Genomic DNA, 19,113 nt, shown 5'->3' on the forward strand with positions numbered 1-19,113 from the left:
CACAAGAAGCCTGTGCGATGTTCGTTAATTGCTCTTCCGATTTTTGGATGGAGTACTATCGCTCCACGTGCCACGTGCGTCAAAACAAAGACACAGGAATTTTCTTCCAAATGAACCAAACGCAGATAACTGCACTTTCCGTTGGGGCCATGTCTCTACTGACAATGATTCTGATTATTTTGCGTTTTCTGTTTCCCATTTGTATGGGAAGTATCCACGTCTTCGATTTTTCCTTGTGTTGCATGCACAGACACGCTTACGCACACAGGCGCGGATCCAGGATTTCTTAAGGGGGGGGGGGGGCCCAAATTTGAAATTATGCGAGCCAAATATCGGTAATGGTGACCAGCATTGACGTAGTGGGGGGGGGGGGGGGGGGAGGGGGTGCAGGGAGGGGCGATTTCCCCCTCCCTCCTCCGTAAAGCGCCGAAGCTTTGACGTTTCATTAAATTATCAGAGAAAAAAGACGATTCGTTGTACCGTTCTCGAAAATAATCCTCGTCTGAATTCAGTTCCCCCCTCCCGCGCGAAGCGCGGAAGCTGTTACGTTTCATTAAATCATTAGAGAAAGAAGACGATTCGTTGTACCGTTCGCGACTCTTAATCCTTGTCTAAATGCAGTCCCCCCCCCACTTCCTGCGCGAAGCGCGGAAGCTTTGACATTTCATTTAATTATTAGAAAAACAAGACGATTCGTTGTACCGTTCTAGAAAATAATCCTCGTCTAAATTCAGTTCCCCCCCGCGAGGCACGGAAGCTTTTACGTTTCATTGAGTCATTATAGAAAGAAGGCGTTTTGTTGTACCGTTCTCGACTCTTAATCCTCGTCTGAATTCAGTCCCCCCCCCCCCCCACCTGCGCGAAGTGCGGAAGCTTTTACGTTTCATTAAATCATTAGAGAAAGAAGACGATTCGTATTACCATTCTCGACTCTTAATTCTTGTCTGAATTCGGTCTCTCCTCCCCCCTCCTGCGCGGCAGCTTTTACGTTTCATTAAATCATTGGAGAAAGAAGACGGTTCGTTGTACCGTTCTCGACTCTTAATCCTTGTCTGAATTTCAAAAATGTTTTTTGTCTGCTCCTTTTTCTACCTACGTCCTCTTTTTTTTCTTCTCTCCTCTCCTTTTTGGCCGGTGTTTTTTTTTTTTTTTTTTTTTTTTTTTTTTGGGGGGGGGGGGCCACCGCCCCGATGGCTACGCGTTTGCGGTCAGATGAACATGTTTTGATACCTTGTCCGCTCCCGGAAACTCAGGGGATTAGGGCAATAAATAACGGTCAGATAAGCATTCAGGGGCCCGCGTTAGGGGCCCTGATGGGGTCGAGGGTGCGGAAACCCCTGAGTCTCAGGGGTTTTATGCGTTTGATTACGGTCAGATGAACATAATTTTTATACCTTATTTGTGACACAGGCAGGACACTGATTGGCGTGAGGTCCAGCGGGCGGAGCCCCCAGAAGCTCAGGGGTTTTAGGCATTAAATTTATTACCGTCATATTAGAATCCAGGGGTCCGCCTTAGGGCCTTAGTGGGGTCGAGGGCGCGGAAACCGCGGAATCTCAGGGGTTTTAGGCATTTGGTTACGGTCAGATGAACATATTTTTATACCTTATTTGTGACACTGGCAAGACACTGCTTGACGTGAGGTCCAGCGGGTGGAGCCCCCAGAAGCTCAGGGGTTTTAGGCATTAAATTACCGTCATATTAGAATCCAGGGGTCCGCCTTATTGCCCTGGTGGTGTCGAGGGTGCGGGAACCCCGGAATCTCAGGGGTTTTAGGCATTTGATTACGGTCAGATGAACATAATTTTTATACCTTATTTGTGACACAGGCAGGACACTGATTGGCGTGAGGTCCAGCGGGCGGAGCCCCCAGAAGCTCAGGGGTTTTAGGCATTAAATTTATTACCGTCATATTAGAATCCAGGGGTCCGCCTTAGGGCCTTAGTGGGGTCGAGGGCGCGGAAACCGCGGAATCTCAGGGGTTTTAGGCATTTGGTTACGGTCAGATGAACATATTTTTATACCTTATTTGTGACACTGGCAAGACACTGCTTGACGTGAGGTCCAGCGGGTGGAGCCCCCAGAAGCTCAGGGGTTTTAGGCATTAAATTACCGTCATATTAGAATCCAGGGGTCCGCCTTATTGCCCTGGTGGTGTCGAGGGTGCGGGAACCCCGGAATCTCAGGGGTTTTAGGCATTTGATTACGGTCAGATGAACATATTTTGATACCTTATTTGTGACACTAGCAGGACACTGATTGACGTGGGGTCCAGCGGGCTCCGCCCCCCGAAGCTCAAGGGTTTTAGGAGTTTAATTACGGTCAGATGAGGATTTGTTGATACCTTATTTTTTTGTGACACTGGCAGTTAACTATTCTTTCTTTCTTGCTCTTTTTCTTTCTATACTTTGTCAAAAGTGTGTGTGTGTGGGGGGGGGGGAGGGAGCTAGAAGCTCCCCGTCCCCGCCGTCCCGCGGGCCCTGACATGTAGGCATCTCAAGAAGCATATTTCTTGCCTGGCTATTTGTCATTTTACAACAAACGCATACAAATGTATAATTTACTAAAAAATGAGGAAAAATCTCGGAAAATTATGTCATTTCAGCATTATGTGTAAACCACCGTAACGGTTATGGAATCAGAAATAAACCCCCTCCCCGATCAGTACGCCAGTGCCCCGCCCCCCGATCTACACTTTGTTGGCGGAAAAATCGCAACTGATCTCCCCTACCTTTCTTCTTTCTCTTTTTTTTCTTTCCCTTTCTCTCCACATTTTCTTTTTTGGCCCCGGAAATTGGAAAAATTACTTCGTCAGATATTTCGTTCAGTGGCTTGGGAGAGGGGGGGGGGACCTTTTTTTCAAACACTTTTTTTCAAAAAAAAATCTTTCCCCTTTTTTTCCCTTCTTTTTTTTCCTTTTTTGTTTGTTCCCCGCCCCCTTCCTCCCCTTTTTCCCCCAGGCGGGGGGGGGGGGGGGGGGGGGGGCTGGATCCGCCACTGCACGCACAACCACAACACGCGCACAACGCGGGCACATAATACATACCACTCTCCAGTATACAATATCTTCCTTTGTAACTCGGTCTTACTCTGTCTTTGTCTGAAAAAATGCATTCGAAAATATACAGCGTCTGCCATATAGCTTTTTGGATGGATACCCTGGACTTACATCCGGCCCCAGAAACATCTAAAATAACCATAACCGGTGGTATATTTGTCTGGAGGCGATTACATAATTTAGAGCTGTGTAAATTTGCATTATAAAGCACCATCATTAAATTGACTTCAAAAGATGAGATATTATGTAATTTAAAATTAATACATATTCCATACATGGCATGTTAATAATAATAATACATATGATTTATAAGGCGCCAAATCCACTTGACAGTCAAATGCTCAAGGCGCAGCTTGTGCAAAAGATGAAATACATACTTGATACATTTATACAAAGTGCGATAAGAAAGGTACAGACATGAAAGGTAATGGTAATCAATTATAAGCTAAATTAAACAGATATTTCTTAAGATTGTTTTTTAACACCTCAGCAGAACTGCTATTCTTAACCCATTGAGGGAGAGTATTCCATAACGAAGGCCCAGCATGAGCGAAGGTTCGTTCCCCCCACTTTGTTTTAACCCTAGGAGTAACAAGTAAGCCAGAGTTTTGAGAACGTAGCTGTCTAGAAGGAAAGTAATGCTTAATCAAGCCGATGTTATACTGCGGAGCAGAGCCATGTATACAGTGAAATAATAGCAAAATAATCTTGAAAACAACACGTTTTTCTACGGGCAACCAATGGAGTGATTTGAGGACTGGTGTGATGTGACTGTACTTGTTGGACAGGGTCACGACACGAGCAGCAGCATTCTGTAATCTTTGTAATTTTGCGAGTAGGTTGTGAGGCGAACTAAACAAAAGGCCATTACCAAAATCCAAGCGAGAAGAAATCAAAGCATGAGTAATTTTCTCGGTGGCACCACGGTTAAGATATTTACGAATAAAACCCAAATTGCGTAACTGATAACGTACTGATTTTGAGACATATTGAATTTGAGTAGACATTTTCATGTTTGAGTCGAGAAACACACCAAGGTTGCGACATACATTAGATAGGGTAATTTCATGTCCAGCAAGAGTAATTGAAGTGATGGAAGAAATCTTCTCTAACTGAGTCTCAGAACCATACATTATAAATTCGCATTTGGCGAGATTTAATTTCAGTGAATGTGAGTTTAACCAATTATGAACATCTTGTACACAAGTCTCAATGTTATGGATAGCGCTGGCTGCATTGCTCTGATTGGGTTTGAAAGAAGTATATATTTGAATATCATCAGCATAAACATGATAAGAGAGAGAATGGCGATGAAAAATACTCTTCAAACCCGTTAAATATAACGAAAAAAGCGTGGGCCCGCCCACAGAGCCTTGTGGAACTCCGCATGTAAGTGGTACAAAATCTGAAAGGTAGCCGTTTATCAAGACAGCTTGAGAATGGCATGACAGGTATGATTTAAACCATTCCAGGGCTTGACCTTTAATACCGAGTGACATGAGGGTATTCACCAGAACAGTGTGGTTAACAGTGTCAAAGGCGGAAGACAAATCAAGGAGTACCATAGCAGTTACTTTTCCGCCATCCATCTCCTGGAGTATAAAATTGGATACATTAACAAGGAGGGTTTCTACACTGTGGTGGGGACGGTATGCAGATTGAAATGGGTCAAGGAGGTCATTATCGAGACAGTAATCATTTAACCTAGAGAACACCACCCTCTCAAGTATTTTAAATAAAAACGGGAGATTAGAAACTGGACGGTAATTACTTAGTAATTCAGAATCAAGATTGGGTTTCTTCAGTAAAGGAAGAATGTGTGCCGTTTTAAGAACAGAAGGTACGCATGCTTGAACAATACTTAAGTTGACAATCTGTGAGATAACAGATGCAAATGAAGAGGAGCAATCCTTAACGAGAACAGTATAGACAGGGTCTAGTTTACACGACTTAGCTGGCAATCTATGAAGCAGTGATTGTATCTCATCGGAGGTGGTAGGTTGAATCGTCTCGAGGGATGCTGACGTGACAGGATCAGGTGGAGTTAAGTCAGGAGTGAGACTGTCCTGGATCTTCTGAAGATTTGGCACTATTTTCTTCTACAAAGTCATGTTGCCCGTCTCATGAACTAACTCTGCATTAATCTTTTTTTTCCCTCTTGAATAACACAGTACCCTGATGTCACCATGCCTGTGTCTCTTGGTGAATGGCGTGTCAGGATTGGCACGTTTATGCACCGTCGGAGGAAAGAATATGACTACCACTACTTTTGGAGGAAACTCCACAACTTAATTAAAAAACACAAGAATGCTGAGCCACCTAAAGAAAACAACAATCCGGAGTGTAACATCTCATCTCGCACTGGCTCTTCTCCCGGTGCGAATAGATCTCCAAGCAACACGGCCCGTCAGTCTGCATCTTCTGCTCAAACAGGGCCTTCACGTGACGTCAACAATGGCAAAGGTAACGCAAGCTCACCGACTCTCTCACAATCTGACAGCCCAAAGTGTGATACTGTCAAGGAGAGTGGATCCACATGCGATGTAAATAATCCCGGTCATAACGATGTCTCTCACTCTGAGTCTTCATGTGCTCAACACAGTGGTTCTTCAATTGAAAAAGAGACCAACCCTGTCCCTGATTCCACTGACGTGACAATTCCAGTTCCCCAACCCTGTGTAGAAGACGAATTGGATAATAAAGACAAAGCCATTAATCTCATGTCACATGAATACACCCCGAAATCCGCCCAAATAGGAAAAACTGACAAACCTGAAGTTGGCACATCAGAGTCGCACTCACATGTACCTGCATACGTTCATGGTGAGACAGATCGTATCAATCGAGACAAGGAGGAAACTGACTCTGCACCGTCTGGGATAGAGGACCTATCACCTAAACACAGGCTAAATATAACGAGAAATACCGACCAAAACACATCATCTATCATGGTATGATTAATATGCATTTCCTAGAACCTCACTACTCACATGAAAACAAAGAAAGAAAACAAAAACAGTGAGAAAAACATGCGAACTTTAAATCGAAATAAAAACTGTATAAAACAATTCTTTTTGTAAACGGGGTTTTAACCAAAACATGTAACTAGGAAAATTGGAGCTAACAAAGATGTATTATAAAGGACAGCTTATTTGATTTTGCTGTGAAAAGTATAATTTTGAAGTTTGTGGCAACCGTAAATAGTGGTTAAATTTCCCTTAACCCTTTCACAGAATTCTTATACTCCCGTGATTCTCCTTTTTTCCTTCAAATAATGTCTTTTGTCCATAAGTAACAGAATATCATGAATCGTCCATGCACCTTGTCCAATGGCTACATGTACACCCTTCTATCATCTGCCTGCGCTAATCATTGTCCTATTATGGATTTAAGAATAAACTAGAAACCATTGATATAAACATCCCCGCCAGAATGACATTGTGGCACAATAATGTTATCTCAGTATGACATGTAGATAGTTTTCAGAGTTAAAATTGTGTCATCTATTCGTAATTTTCTCTTCATCCTTAGGAAGTAACGGAGTATCATGAATTCCAGATCTATCCGGTCCTCGGATCAGGGACAACCAGTGGTGAAGCAGATGCAATTAAAGGGAATGACTGTCCAGACATGACCAACATACTTCTAATGAGATCCGGGGATGTAGAACAAAACCCTGGCCCGAATGATAAGTAAGCACAATGAAAGAGCGACTTTGGTCCTTATTCTGTTAATTGGCCCGACCCTTGATAGGAGATCACGTTTAAAGATAAACTTCATTAAACTTCAGACTTATTTCCATTCTAAACCCGATTATAAACTAAAGCTTTAACCCACCGTGAGGTCTGAATTTCGGCAGAATACGGGCTAAAGAGTTTGTTGGTAAAAAATAATAATTGGAATTAAACCAAGTTTCGCGTATTTCCGTTATGTTAACAGGTTCATATTTTGCAATTTTTTGGAGTGCTTGCATTCTATGTAATATTTTATTGCAATCCAAACAAGGGTATTCACTCGAGATGATAATCAAAGGAAAGACCTTTGATTATAAAACCTTACAAATATATGTAAGCTGTGTATGCTTTTTCTTCTTTCTTTTGTCTAATGATTTAGACTTGGGAACCTGACCGACCTCGAACTATATCTCCTTGCTGACAGTATGGATCCATCAGATTTCAGGAAGGTCGGACTAGCTTTAGGATTCACTGAGGCTGAATTAAGTCGGTTTGAGAAAGATCAGATGGGCAATACTCTGTATGCCACCTATAAGATGCTTTACGAATGGCGGAAGAGAGTACGTGAAAGCGAGGCGAGGGAGACGTTGGTGGTTACGTTACAAAGCATTAAGCTGGTGCAGCTTGCTGATAGCGTACAGAAAGGTACAGTATTACACATACAGCGCGTCCACACACAAAAAGAATTTCCCCGAAACTCTATAAAGAAACGTCGTATAAAGAATCATCGTATAGCGAACCGGGCGTCCACACACACAAGAACAAGTATCCGAAACTCTATACAGCGAAACTTGGTATATGTGCGCAGTTACAGCGTGTCCACATACAAAACAATTTATCCCGAAACTCTATAACGAAACGTCGTATAAAGAATCATCGTATACATTTCAGAGTGTCCACACACAAGAAACGTCGTATAAATAATCATCGTATAAATTCCAGGATGTCCACACACAGAAGAAAGTTATCCTGAAACCCTACAGCGAAATGTCGTATAGGTGCGCAGTTTGCTACTGCGATCATGAAATGGTAGCGGAAATGAGAGGTCTGGTCTCCTTTCGCTCGAGGTCACGTTAAGCCCCGCCCAGTTAGTTACACTAGTTACACTAGTTCCGTCCACACACAACACCTTCCGTGATTAGGCGTGATTAGTTCGAAACGATGCCCAAACCTGCGTTTCGTTTGACTAGTTTCGTTATATGACGTATCGTTAGTGAGCGTCCACACACACAATTTCCATCGTAAAACTATCGCAAAACGGTATCACTATCGCGAAACGGAATAGCTAATCACGCATAATCACGGAAAATGTTGTGTGTGGACAGGGGGTTAGCTACTGCGGTCGTGAAACGGAAGCGGAAATTTGAGGTCATGTCTCCTTTTGAGTGCGGTCACGTTAAGCCCAGCCCGTGATTATTCATCGAGTTCTAGTTCAAAACGATGCCCAGACCCGCGTTCCGTTATACGACGTTTCAAATACGACATATCGCTAGTAAGCGTACACACACGGGATAGCTAAACGATGAAAATTGTGTGTGTGGACACGGGGAATATACATGCGTACACAGGCAACGTGATGAATGGTATGCCTACCAAACCAGGAGCGTACCTTTAAAAGAAGACAATCGTTATAACTTGTTTAGTTATGAAACGTACAAGATCATGCACATTGTATATGACACTTTGCGCAGGATAAGATTGCTCCAAACCTCACTTTAAGACCAAAGGGATTGACATTCTAGCATTGACCTAATTAATCCTTTTAAGTTAATTATTCTGATGATACGATACTGTGCTACAAAATTTCCCCCCGTTGTTGTTGTTGCTGCTGATGCTTGTACTGATGTTGTGTGATATTAAACACTGGTCATATTTTTCTAGTCATTCTAAAGACAACGTTCTTCACCATTCTCATCACAGGTCAGGTTGGTGATCACATACCGTCCATGACAGAGGAGGAAATCCAACAGGTTGCTGAAGAGGTCAAACACTATTTGGTAATTCATCTATGTCAGATTCAAGCCGATCCACTGAACAGCGAACTTGTTCTTGAATTTAAACGTATATTCACCAATCTAACGTTGATGGAAGAAGACAAAGGTACCAAAGTCAAGACACCGCTTCTTTACGACAACCTCCTCAGGACCAAGGTCAACGGAAGCTTTCCCAAACGCTTGTTGGTAGAAGGTGAAGGTGGTGTAGGGAAGACCACTTTTTGCGCCAAGATCGCTTGGGATTGGATCCACGGGAAAGGTTACCAAGATTTCAAACTGGTTCTTGTCATCCTCCTTCGCAAGACAGAGGGCAGGACTGTTGGAGAGATAGTGAAGTCGTATCTTTCTGACAACAATCCCGTCACAGCCAAACAGCTAGACAAGCACATCCTCTCGAATCCGAAAGACGTCTTTCTTGTCTTGGACGGCCTAGATGAGTTTGCTGTCGATCTTGACAGCAATCAGCAAATCGCCCTGATCACTCTTAATCATCTGTTCAAGTCAGGGACAGTACTAATCACATCGAGACAATGGAGATCAGATGAGATTAGGAAGAATGCCGATCTCAGAAAGGTGTTTGCTTTCATTGCTGTAGAAGGGTTCTCTGCTGAAAACCTCTCTTCTTACATCACCAAGTTCTTTCATCCAGACGCAGCTTCCTCTGAAGATCTGAACCGATTCATATCGAACAACGATGTGATCAGAGAGAACATGGCTCCATACCCCATATACACAACCATGCTGTGTATCATGTGGAAAGAGTTTGATGGAGAGCGCCGAGAGGCAATGTCCAAGCTGCAAACATTTTCCCAGCTCTTCAATCAGATGATTGACTTTTTGGTTGATCATCACCTATCAAAGCACATTCCATCTTCAGGTATTGTTGAAGGCAAATTAGGGGATTATTGTTCAGATATTCGTCCACACCTGATTCACATCGGCCGCATTGCCTTCCAGGGACTTCTCGAGAGACGGTTAGTATTCACAGAAGAAGAGTTTCAGTGCTATCCAGAGTCCATCGATGTAGGTTGTAAAGTTGGTGTACTCACCAGAGAGAAGAAAATTCTTCCGAGGCGAGATAGGAGAAATAATCCGAATTCAGTGGTCCAATCGGTGCAGTTTCCCCATAAGCTCTTCCAGGAGTATCTATCAGGAATGTATCTTGCATCTCTTTACAACTCAAACCGTAATGAGTATGACAGGTTGATAGCGAATATCATACTGAACGCAGTGGAATACCGGTACCTACTGTACTTCACCTCGGCCCAGCAGAAGGGGGTCGGCTTGGATATCGTATCTCGTCTCATGGCGTCGAACAAAGAGCGCCCACACGGCCTTATTCGTGATGACTTCATCGTAGATGTAGCATACGAGAGCCAAGACCAAGAAGTGGCCAAAGCCGTGGCGGATCATCTATCGACTACGTCCAGAAAGACACTGAAGATCACCACAAGGATGAAGGCACACACAATATCAGGGCATACTTTCATCATGAACCATCGTGAAGTGGTAAGGAAAATATTCAACGTCGAATTGTAGCAACGTATACATTTCATCTTTGTTTGATCTTTTTTGAGTGATAGAGTTTCTATTTGATTTGAATTTCATTCTCTCAGACTTTAAAAGGATGACGTCGTTTGGTTTGAACACAGGACTGTAATTATACTGTGTATACTAACGATGCTTTGAACCCCGACACGCACTAATAAGGCAATGCATACTTTACAAACTCTCGTCACCCAAATTCACCCGAACGCTTGATAGAATACATTTTATTTAAATCAGGAGCATGTTTAAATTAAAGCAACTTCTATGGATCTGGCATGGATACAAGTCGGATCATCATATTCAAAAAATTACTATTAACAAGGATTAATTATCATTAGGACTTTATTCTGTAAATACGAGTTCTGATTTATTGTTACTGCAGTACAACCCGTCTTGAATGTATATGCAATAAAACCTTGTTTAATAATATAACGCTTTTATTATCACGAATCCCAATAGGATTTTCACGTGTTTACTATTCAAACGTTAAGCTGACCACTGTGTGCTTAGACTGTCTTTCGTTTGACACATTGTGTTTGTTCTTTTGCTTGTTTGATTGTATAAATATATTTTAGTCTCGTAAAACTATCCATTGTGTGCTTATACTTTCTTTTGTGCAATCCACTTTAATCTGCCGTTTTCTTTTTAGCCACACTTTTATTTAAACTCTTCAGTCTGATTTGAAATTTTCTTATCTTTTAGTGTGTTTTAAATTTTGTTTGATTTTATCGTACCAGTGCAAGTATATCAATTTAAGTAAACTTGTTTCGTTTAATTCATAAATACCGTGTGAGTCAAACAAAAAGTTTACACCTAAAAAATTGCTAATTATTTCAAACATCATCTATGAACAGTAAATTATTATACATCTTATGAAAGAGTGTTTTATCCCAAATCATTTGGTATCATTTTTGTGTGGAATGTGTTCACGCTTGGATAAACAGGAGGCATTGCTTGCGAGAGTGCAAAATTGGACTTGCGCCAGAGTGATGCCTACAGTATGTATTATGTTGGGATTAGCGGAATGAGAGAATGGATTGAATGTATCGAATGAAACGTATTGCTATGCTTTTTGCAAAGGGCAAAGTCACACACACCCACACACATGTTGTTTGATATTCTTTATTTGATATGTGTGGCATGATTAAATTTGTTAGGGATGTTATTTGGATCTGCAAAGACCGAATTATTACCCAAATCCAAATCCCAATTGTTTTATTCAAACATCACATTAACAACTAAATGATTCGGGATAAAACACTCTTTCATAATATGTATACTAATTTACTGCTCATAGATGATTTTTAAAACAATTAGCAATTTTCTAGGTGTCAACTTTTTTTGACACACACTGTATAATTATATTCCCTTGCTTTATTTGGCTCATTTAAATCCAAGCATGAATTTTATGTAGGTTGATTTTTTCAAACTAAAACGTATTCTGTTTTTTTTTTTTATATCTAGTAGTAAATAACTGTGTATCATGTATTGTGTATATGTTTTTAATTTTTTGTTGTTGTAATTTTTACCATTTACTTTGTCACTCGCCTACAGGGCTCCTTTGTAAAGCAGGCCTTGTGGCTCTGAAAGGACTACCCTGTATTTTAAAGAAGACCGAATAAATAAATAAATAAATAAACCAATATGATAAAACGCTACTTTGAATTATAATGAGACGCGTACTGAACCCAGAAAATTGTATTTTTGATTGGATCAGAAAAATTCCTTTAAAATGCATAATGTTATTATTATATTATTTGACGTTCATACATATAGATTATAAAAACATAATAAGAACCAAACTGAAAATTGAAGAAGAAAACAAACTTATTACAAAATCATTATCAAAGCAGGTGATTAATCAGGATAATATAGTATTATGTTGATGGTTTATGTTTCTAGCCTCACAATATTATTTGTGTACATGTTCATTGCAGGATGACCTGAGTATTGAGAAGCCATGTGGACGGACGGCTTCAGAGGACCTGGCTGAATTCATCTGCTCATCACGATCACTGAGATCTGTGGAGATCGATAGTACTATGCATGATGTCTTCTACTCGGTGCTTGGAAATAAAGCAGTCGATTCCAAGGTCAGTATAAATCTTTGTATCATCCACGTTGTCGTTTATTTGGTACATCATTCTTTAAAAAAATGAATGCCAAATTCAGTCAGGATTGAAATAATTTAGGAAAATACTGGGAAACAGAAATTTGTTTAATATAGAAAAACAAATTTAAATGTTTAAACGTCTATGGCACGCATGTAAAAAACAAATAAAAATATTCAACAACAATAACAAATATATTTCTCTCTCTGAAATTCCGATGGGGTGGAGACGTTGTTTTACCTACCCCATCACAATGTATTTGGTTTTGTTGTCAAAATATCTGTTTAGGGTATTTATAATTATTTCAATGACCCAATCTCAAATTATTTTAACTAGGTTTTATCACAAATAAATTACCACAAAGGTCATAACATGTGAATCATATCAAATGAACACTTAGGCCCGAATTCACAAAGGAGGTTTGTCGACAAACCTCCGTTTGTTTCGACAAACCTCCTTTTGTTATTTACAAACCAGGTTTGTAAAAAACGCGTCAAAACGCGTCATATGACGCAGGGGCGGCGATCCCGGGGGGACGGGGGGACACGTCCCCCCTCAATTTTTTTAGGGGGGGATCTTCCCCCCCGGAAAATTTGAAAAAGTGCACCAAAAATTGTATAGCATATACTGAATAATGACTGCAACACACTTTTAGGCTCCGGAGGACCGAAGAGTGCAGCATTTAGACTAGTAAAGTTGCAAAAAAATTCTCGCTCGGTCGCTACGCTCCCTCGCATAACATCCGTGTAAAAAATTTCGCATTTCGTCCCCCCCGGTCATGAACAGAAATCGCCGCCCCTGATATGACGTACATAAACCTCGGTTTGTCGTAAAACCTCCTTTGTGAATTCGGGCCTTAATGTATACGGGGGCTGGGACGCCCTCTATCGTCATTTCCGTTATGTCGTAACCGCTTTGCATTTCGCATTGTCCTTTCATGCCTCTTCTCTCAGGTCTTACGCACATTTTGATACCATGTTCGTCATACTTGGATATACCCGTCAGATGTGACATAACAATTAGATGTGCATTTCACTAACATGTGCTATCATTCACGAATCGGTGGAATTGCGAATAGAGATTAACATTAATCTCTTCATAACAGGGATATGTGAATTGATATCAAATTGTTATTATTCGTTTTCAAATCAATGTTAGAAATTCATTACAACAAAAAAAATACTTGAGAATGCATACTAATTTTTTGTAATAGACGCTCAAAAATAAAATGAAATCTTCCCAATATATATCAGCAGTTTATGAGTAGTGGAGACAGATAATTCTTCCTTGGGAAAGAATGGTTGTGTTTGGTTGTAGAAATCATGGTAATAGTTCTAAAATATCTGTTTTAATGCATACAATTATCATAATTCAAAATCAACAATTTCATAATAATAAACAATTATAAAAGGTTTCTACATTAAAAAAGGTTTAGTCTGACCATTTTGAAATGATTCATTACTTGCTCGCACACACTGGCCCGAATTCACAAAGGAGGTCTGTCGACAAACCTTGGTTTTCGTGCGTCATATGACGCGTTTCGACGCGTTTTTACAAACCAGGTTTGTAAAAAACGCGTAAAAACGCGTCATGACGTACGAAAACTAAGGTTTGTCGACAAACCTCCTTTGTGAATTCGGGCCAATGTGTACACAATCTCTACTCCCTGGGGAGCATTCCAGCCAGGCATTAAATACTTCCCCGTGTCCACACACACATTTTTCCGTGATTAGGCGTGATTAGTTATACCGTTTCGGGATAGTTATACGATGAAATTGTGTGTGGTCGCTTACTAACTATACGTCGTATAACGAAACGTCGTATAACGAAACAATGCCCAAACATGCGTTTCGTTATACGACGTATAACTTATCACGCCTAATCACGCCTAATCACGGAATGTGTTGTGTGTGGACGTAAGTAGTATAACTAGTCGAACTAGAACGGTATAACTGGGCGGGGCTTAACGTGACCTCCAGCGAAAGGAGACCTGACCTCTCATTTCAGCTTCCATTTCATGATCGCAGTAGCAAACTGCGCACCTATCGACATTTCGCTGTAGAGTTTCAGGATTACTTTCGTCTGTGTGAGGCCATCCTGGAATTTATAGGATGCTTCTTTATACGACGTTTTTTGTGTGTGGACACCCTGAAATTTATACGATGATTCTTTATACGACGTTTCGTTATAGAGTTTCGGGATTAATTGTTTTGTGTGTGGACACGCTGCTTTTTAAACGCTCAAAACTGTTTGACCAACAATGACGGTCGCATCCTACCGGGTTCCCATTTTAACACCTGGGTGTAGAGTAGCAAGTGCTTTAAACCACTCGACCATGACACTCCTATGTAATACGTAATAGTTATAAATTGAATATGTTTACATCTTATAAAGGAAGTTATTTCTCCATTGTAATGTTTTCAAAAATCCAGACATGTTTAGAGACAAGAATATAGAGTCTTCTGAAAAATGCATTGAATTGAAAATACTGCATAATTCATTGATTTGCGCTATATTACACTGTCGCTCATCAAGGTGGAATATTTTAGTTTTACCCCACTTTATGGAATTATTAAAAAAATTATTTAAAAATAATAGATCTAGATAATAGTATACATTCTCAGATTTTATTGAATAATAATTTGCCAATGTGTGTTTTGCGGGACTGCTATGTATGCTACTATGCTTATTAACTAGGGGACCTAGACGCCCTCAAGTCATAAATGACAGTAATGAGGATTAATGCCCCACAGAAGGGCACTAATATAGGACATCGACACGGTTTTGATCCTGGGGCCTCACATTTACGAGGCCATTGTTTTGTCACTGAACCATGACTGTACTCAGCGGGGGCCTAGGGTAGGGGGCAGTTTCCATAAATAAAATAAAAAACAGAAAATGCAATAAATTTTCAATAATTTATTGCATTTTACCCCGGTCCCCAACATAAAAAAAACCTCTGGACGGCCGTGCATTATGGCTCAAGGCATGGGCACACAAAAGAATTTGTTATGTTGGGTACCGGGGTAAAATGCAATAAATTATTGAAAAATTATTGCATTTTCTGTTTTTTTTTTAATTGATGGAAACTGCCCCCTACCCTAGCCCCCGCTGCGTACAGTCATGGTTCAGTGACAAAGGAATGGCCTTGTAACTGTGAGGCCCCAGGATCAAAACCGTGTCGAAGTGCTATATTAGTGCCGTTTTGTGGGGCATTAATCCTCATTACTGTCATTTATGACTTAAGGGCATAGGTCCCCTAGTTGATAAGCATAGTAGCATCCACATGCTTTAGCAGTCACGCAAAACACATATTGGCAAATTATTATTCAATAAAATCTGAGAATGTATACTATTATCTAGATCTATTATTTTTAAATTATTTTTAAAAATAATTCCGTAAATTGGGATAAAAAAAAAAATTCCACCTTTATGAGCGACAGTGTATTTGTTTTCATCAAATGCATATTAGGGACAAATGTATTGCTCATTACGGTAAAGAGGTGAGGCAAGAAATTGTCGCGTTAATCGGATAGTCAGACTTTGAAGGCCCCATCGCACCAAACTAGTTCTCACTACGTTCTCTAAAAATTAATGTTGCTAAACGGGCTCAAACTGTGTGTGAACGGAGCTGAACGTAATATCAACTGTTTACGATCTTTTTAAGGACTTCATGGACGGGCTCGGACTGGACTAATGTCTATAATACGATCCTAGTTTGTTCATCAACAGTCCACAATACAACTTGTCTGTACCCCGTCCACAGTCAGTTCATATCAAGTTCAGATCGGGTAAATTTGACATTTCCAAGCAGTCCAAACCATTCTTACTAGTTCGCAACTTGTTCTAAGTAGTTCACAACCCAACCATCCCGTTAAGAGACAGTTCAACTCGGTTCGTTGGTCCCATTATATGGAATACATTATCCCCCTTAATACTCAATTCGGAAATTCTTAAAAAAACTATCTATAGTATCTGCGTAAGCGCAATGGTCATTTTCCTCGACGACATAAATATACGAATTATTTCGTTCAACTTAGTCAGCATCATAGCTATATATATATTAATGCAGGCGCGGAGCTAGGATCTTATTTAAGGGAGGGGCGGTAGTGAGCAAACGAAGCGCGCTCATAAGAAGGGGTGGGTAATAGGCCTCCCGACTGTTAATCCTTGTCTGCAGGCACGTAGCCACGGGGGGGGGGGGGGGGGGGGGGGGCACGTGTCCCCCAAAAAATTCCAAGATCGGTTGAACTTTTTTAGACCCTTTAAAAAAAAAATCTCGATCGATTACATGTATGTGCCCCCAAAAATATCAAACTCTGGCTACGTGCCTGCTTGTCTGAAAGAAGTCACCCCCCCCTCGCGCGATACGCGAAAGCTTTGACGTTTCATTAAATTTTATAAAAAGAAGACGATTTGCTGTACCGTTCTCGACTATTAATCCTTGTCTGAATACAGTTTCTCCCCCTCCCCGCAGAAGCTTTGACGTTTCATTAAATTATGAGAAAAAGCAGACGATTCAGTGTACTGTTCTCAAGTCTTAATCCTCACCTGAATTCAGTTCTCCATCTCCTGCCCGAAGCGCGGAAGTTTTGACGTTCCATTAAATTATTAGAGAAAGTAGACGATTCGTTGAACCGCGGTCTAATCTTAATCCTTGTCTGAATGAAGTTTCCCCCTCCCGCGTGAAAAGCTTAGACGTTTGATTTAATTATTATAGAAAGAAGAAGATTCGTTGCACCGTTTTCGACTATTATTAAGCCCTATTTATCTAATTCAGTTCCCCCCCCCCCCACCTCTCGCGCGAAGCGCGGAAGCTTTGACGTTCCCTTAATTTATTAGAGAAAGCAGACGATTCGTTGTACCGTTTTCGACTCTTAATATGCCCTATTTTGCCTGAATTCAGTTTTCCCCTATCGCGCGAATCGTGGAAGCTTAGACGTTTCCTTAATTTATTAGAGGAAGAAGATGATTCGTTGTATACCGCTCTCGACTCGTCTAAATGAAGTTTTCACCTCCCGCGCGAAGCGCGGAAGTTTTTTGCGTTTCATCAAAATATAGAGAAAGGAAGACGATCCGTCGTACCGTTGTTGACTCTTAATCCTAGTTTGAATTTAGTTTTCCAGAAAATTTTAAACCTCTGATTTCTTTAGCTGATATTATAGGAAAGTGAAACTTCGAGAAAAAAGTATAGTAGTTGTAGTCACTCTCGAAGTCGTCACAGAGGATAAAAAGTCACAGTTCGTAGGGGAAAAAACTTGTCGGCCGACCGACAATACATCTCACCGACTTCAAACTTCTGCATTTATATAGTACACGAGGATCGAGCAAGAATACCGACACAGCTGACCCGACACAGCAACGTATTTACCCGTGTCTTTCTTGCTCCCTCGACGAGACGACTCCACCCAACAACCCCCTCTCTCTTTTACTCCCACTCCCACTCCTCCTCTCTCAGGCTTTTACCTCCCCTCTCTCCTCTCTTTCATCCCCCGTTTCTTTTGTTTCCCTTTTCTTCTATTTTTCATTTTCTTTCTTTTCGTTTCTTTCCTCTCCTCCCTCTTTTCTTTTTTCTCTTTTTCATATCTTTTCTTTCCTTCCTTTTCCTTTCTTTTCCTTTTTTTCCTTTCTTCCCTTTCTTTCTTTTCTTTTCCTTTTCTTTCCTTTTCTTTTTTTTCTTTCCCTTTCCCTCTCTTTTTCCCCTCCCCCTTTTTCTCTTTTTTCCCGACGGCAGCGCTATTTTACCGACAATATCCTGACAGTTTGGGGGGGGGGGGGTGTGTCGCACCCCCACACCCCCTTTGGAGACGCCCCTGTACACAAGGATCGAGCAAGAATACCGACACAGCTGACCCGACACAGCAACATATTTATGCGTGCCTTTCTTGCTCCCTCGTCGAGACAATTACACCCAACAACCCTCCTACCTCTTTTACTCCCACTCCTCCCTTCGCAGTCTCTTACCTCCCCCTCTCTCTCCTCTCTTTCATCCCCCGTTTCTTTTGTTTCCTTTTTCTCTTTTTTTCTTCTTTCCTTTTCTTCTTCTTTTTTTTCCCTCTCTTTCCTCTCCTCCATCTTTTCTTTTTTCTCTTTCTTTCTTCTCTTCTCTTTCCTTTCTTTTCCTTTTTCTTTTTTTCATTTTTTCTTTCCTTTTCTCTCTCTTTTCCCTCCTCCTTTTCTCTTCCTCCCCCTCCTTTTCTCTTTTCCCCCGACGACAGCTTAATTTTACAGATAATATCCTGACATGTGGGGGGGGGGGCCGGGTGTCGCATCCAACACCAACCCTTTAGAGAAACCCCTGGACCAACCCCCAGGCCCCCCTCACTCATTCCGACGTTTACATGCAGTAGGATCAGTGAAATTACCGGATCATATGGACGTGGGATGAAATCTCCTCTTCTCTTACAATCATGGATCCACCACTTTAATGTTGTCGATAACATATTTAGGGTGTTCTGATTTTTCCTCGATTAAAAGCACACGTTTTCCATGTAGAGTAGAGTGGTTGAGGACTGGTTTGTGACCGTTATGCCTTCTTGGGGCGCGTTCATGCTTGATTTTGAAGGTAGAATGAGCGATTTGTAACGCTCGTCGTAAACGCTCATCGTAATCTAGCTCCACGGTGTACTGTTCATGCTCACTTCTCCAGGCAATTCTCCCTTGGTGGC

General features: G+C 41.2%; 1 protein-coding gene across 1 annotated transcript in view; it reads left to right on the plus strand.

Moving 5' to 3' along the window:
* LOC105438949 overlaps nucleotides 1-19,113 on the plus strand; it is a 36,013-nt gene that overhangs the window by 1,515 nt on the left and 15,385 nt on the right. The window contains exons 2-7 of the mRNA XM_030995047.1: nucleotides 4,573-4,749; nucleotides 5,230-6,009; nucleotides 6,590-6,750; nucleotides 7,172-7,437; nucleotides 8,713-10,295; nucleotides 12,272-12,427. Coding sequence (XP_030850907.1) covers nucleotides 4,573-4,749; nucleotides 5,230-6,009; nucleotides 6,590-6,750; nucleotides 7,172-7,437; nucleotides 8,713-10,295; nucleotides 12,272-12,427 — 3,123 coding nt within the window. The remainder of the gene's footprint in view (nucleotides 1-4,572; nucleotides 4,750-5,229; nucleotides 6,010-6,589; nucleotides 6,751-7,171; nucleotides 7,438-8,712; nucleotides 10,296-12,271; nucleotides 12,428-19,113) is intronic.

This window comes from Strongylocentrotus purpuratus, unplaced genomic scaffold (assembly GCF_000002235.5).
Source record: "Strongylocentrotus purpuratus isolate Spur 01 unplaced genomic scaffold, Spur_5.0 spur5_scaffold_21, whole genome shotgun sequence".
In the NCBI taxonomy this organism is placed as follows: Eukaryota; Metazoa; Echinodermata; class Echinoidea; order Camarodonta; family Strongylocentrotidae; genus Strongylocentrotus; species Strongylocentrotus purpuratus.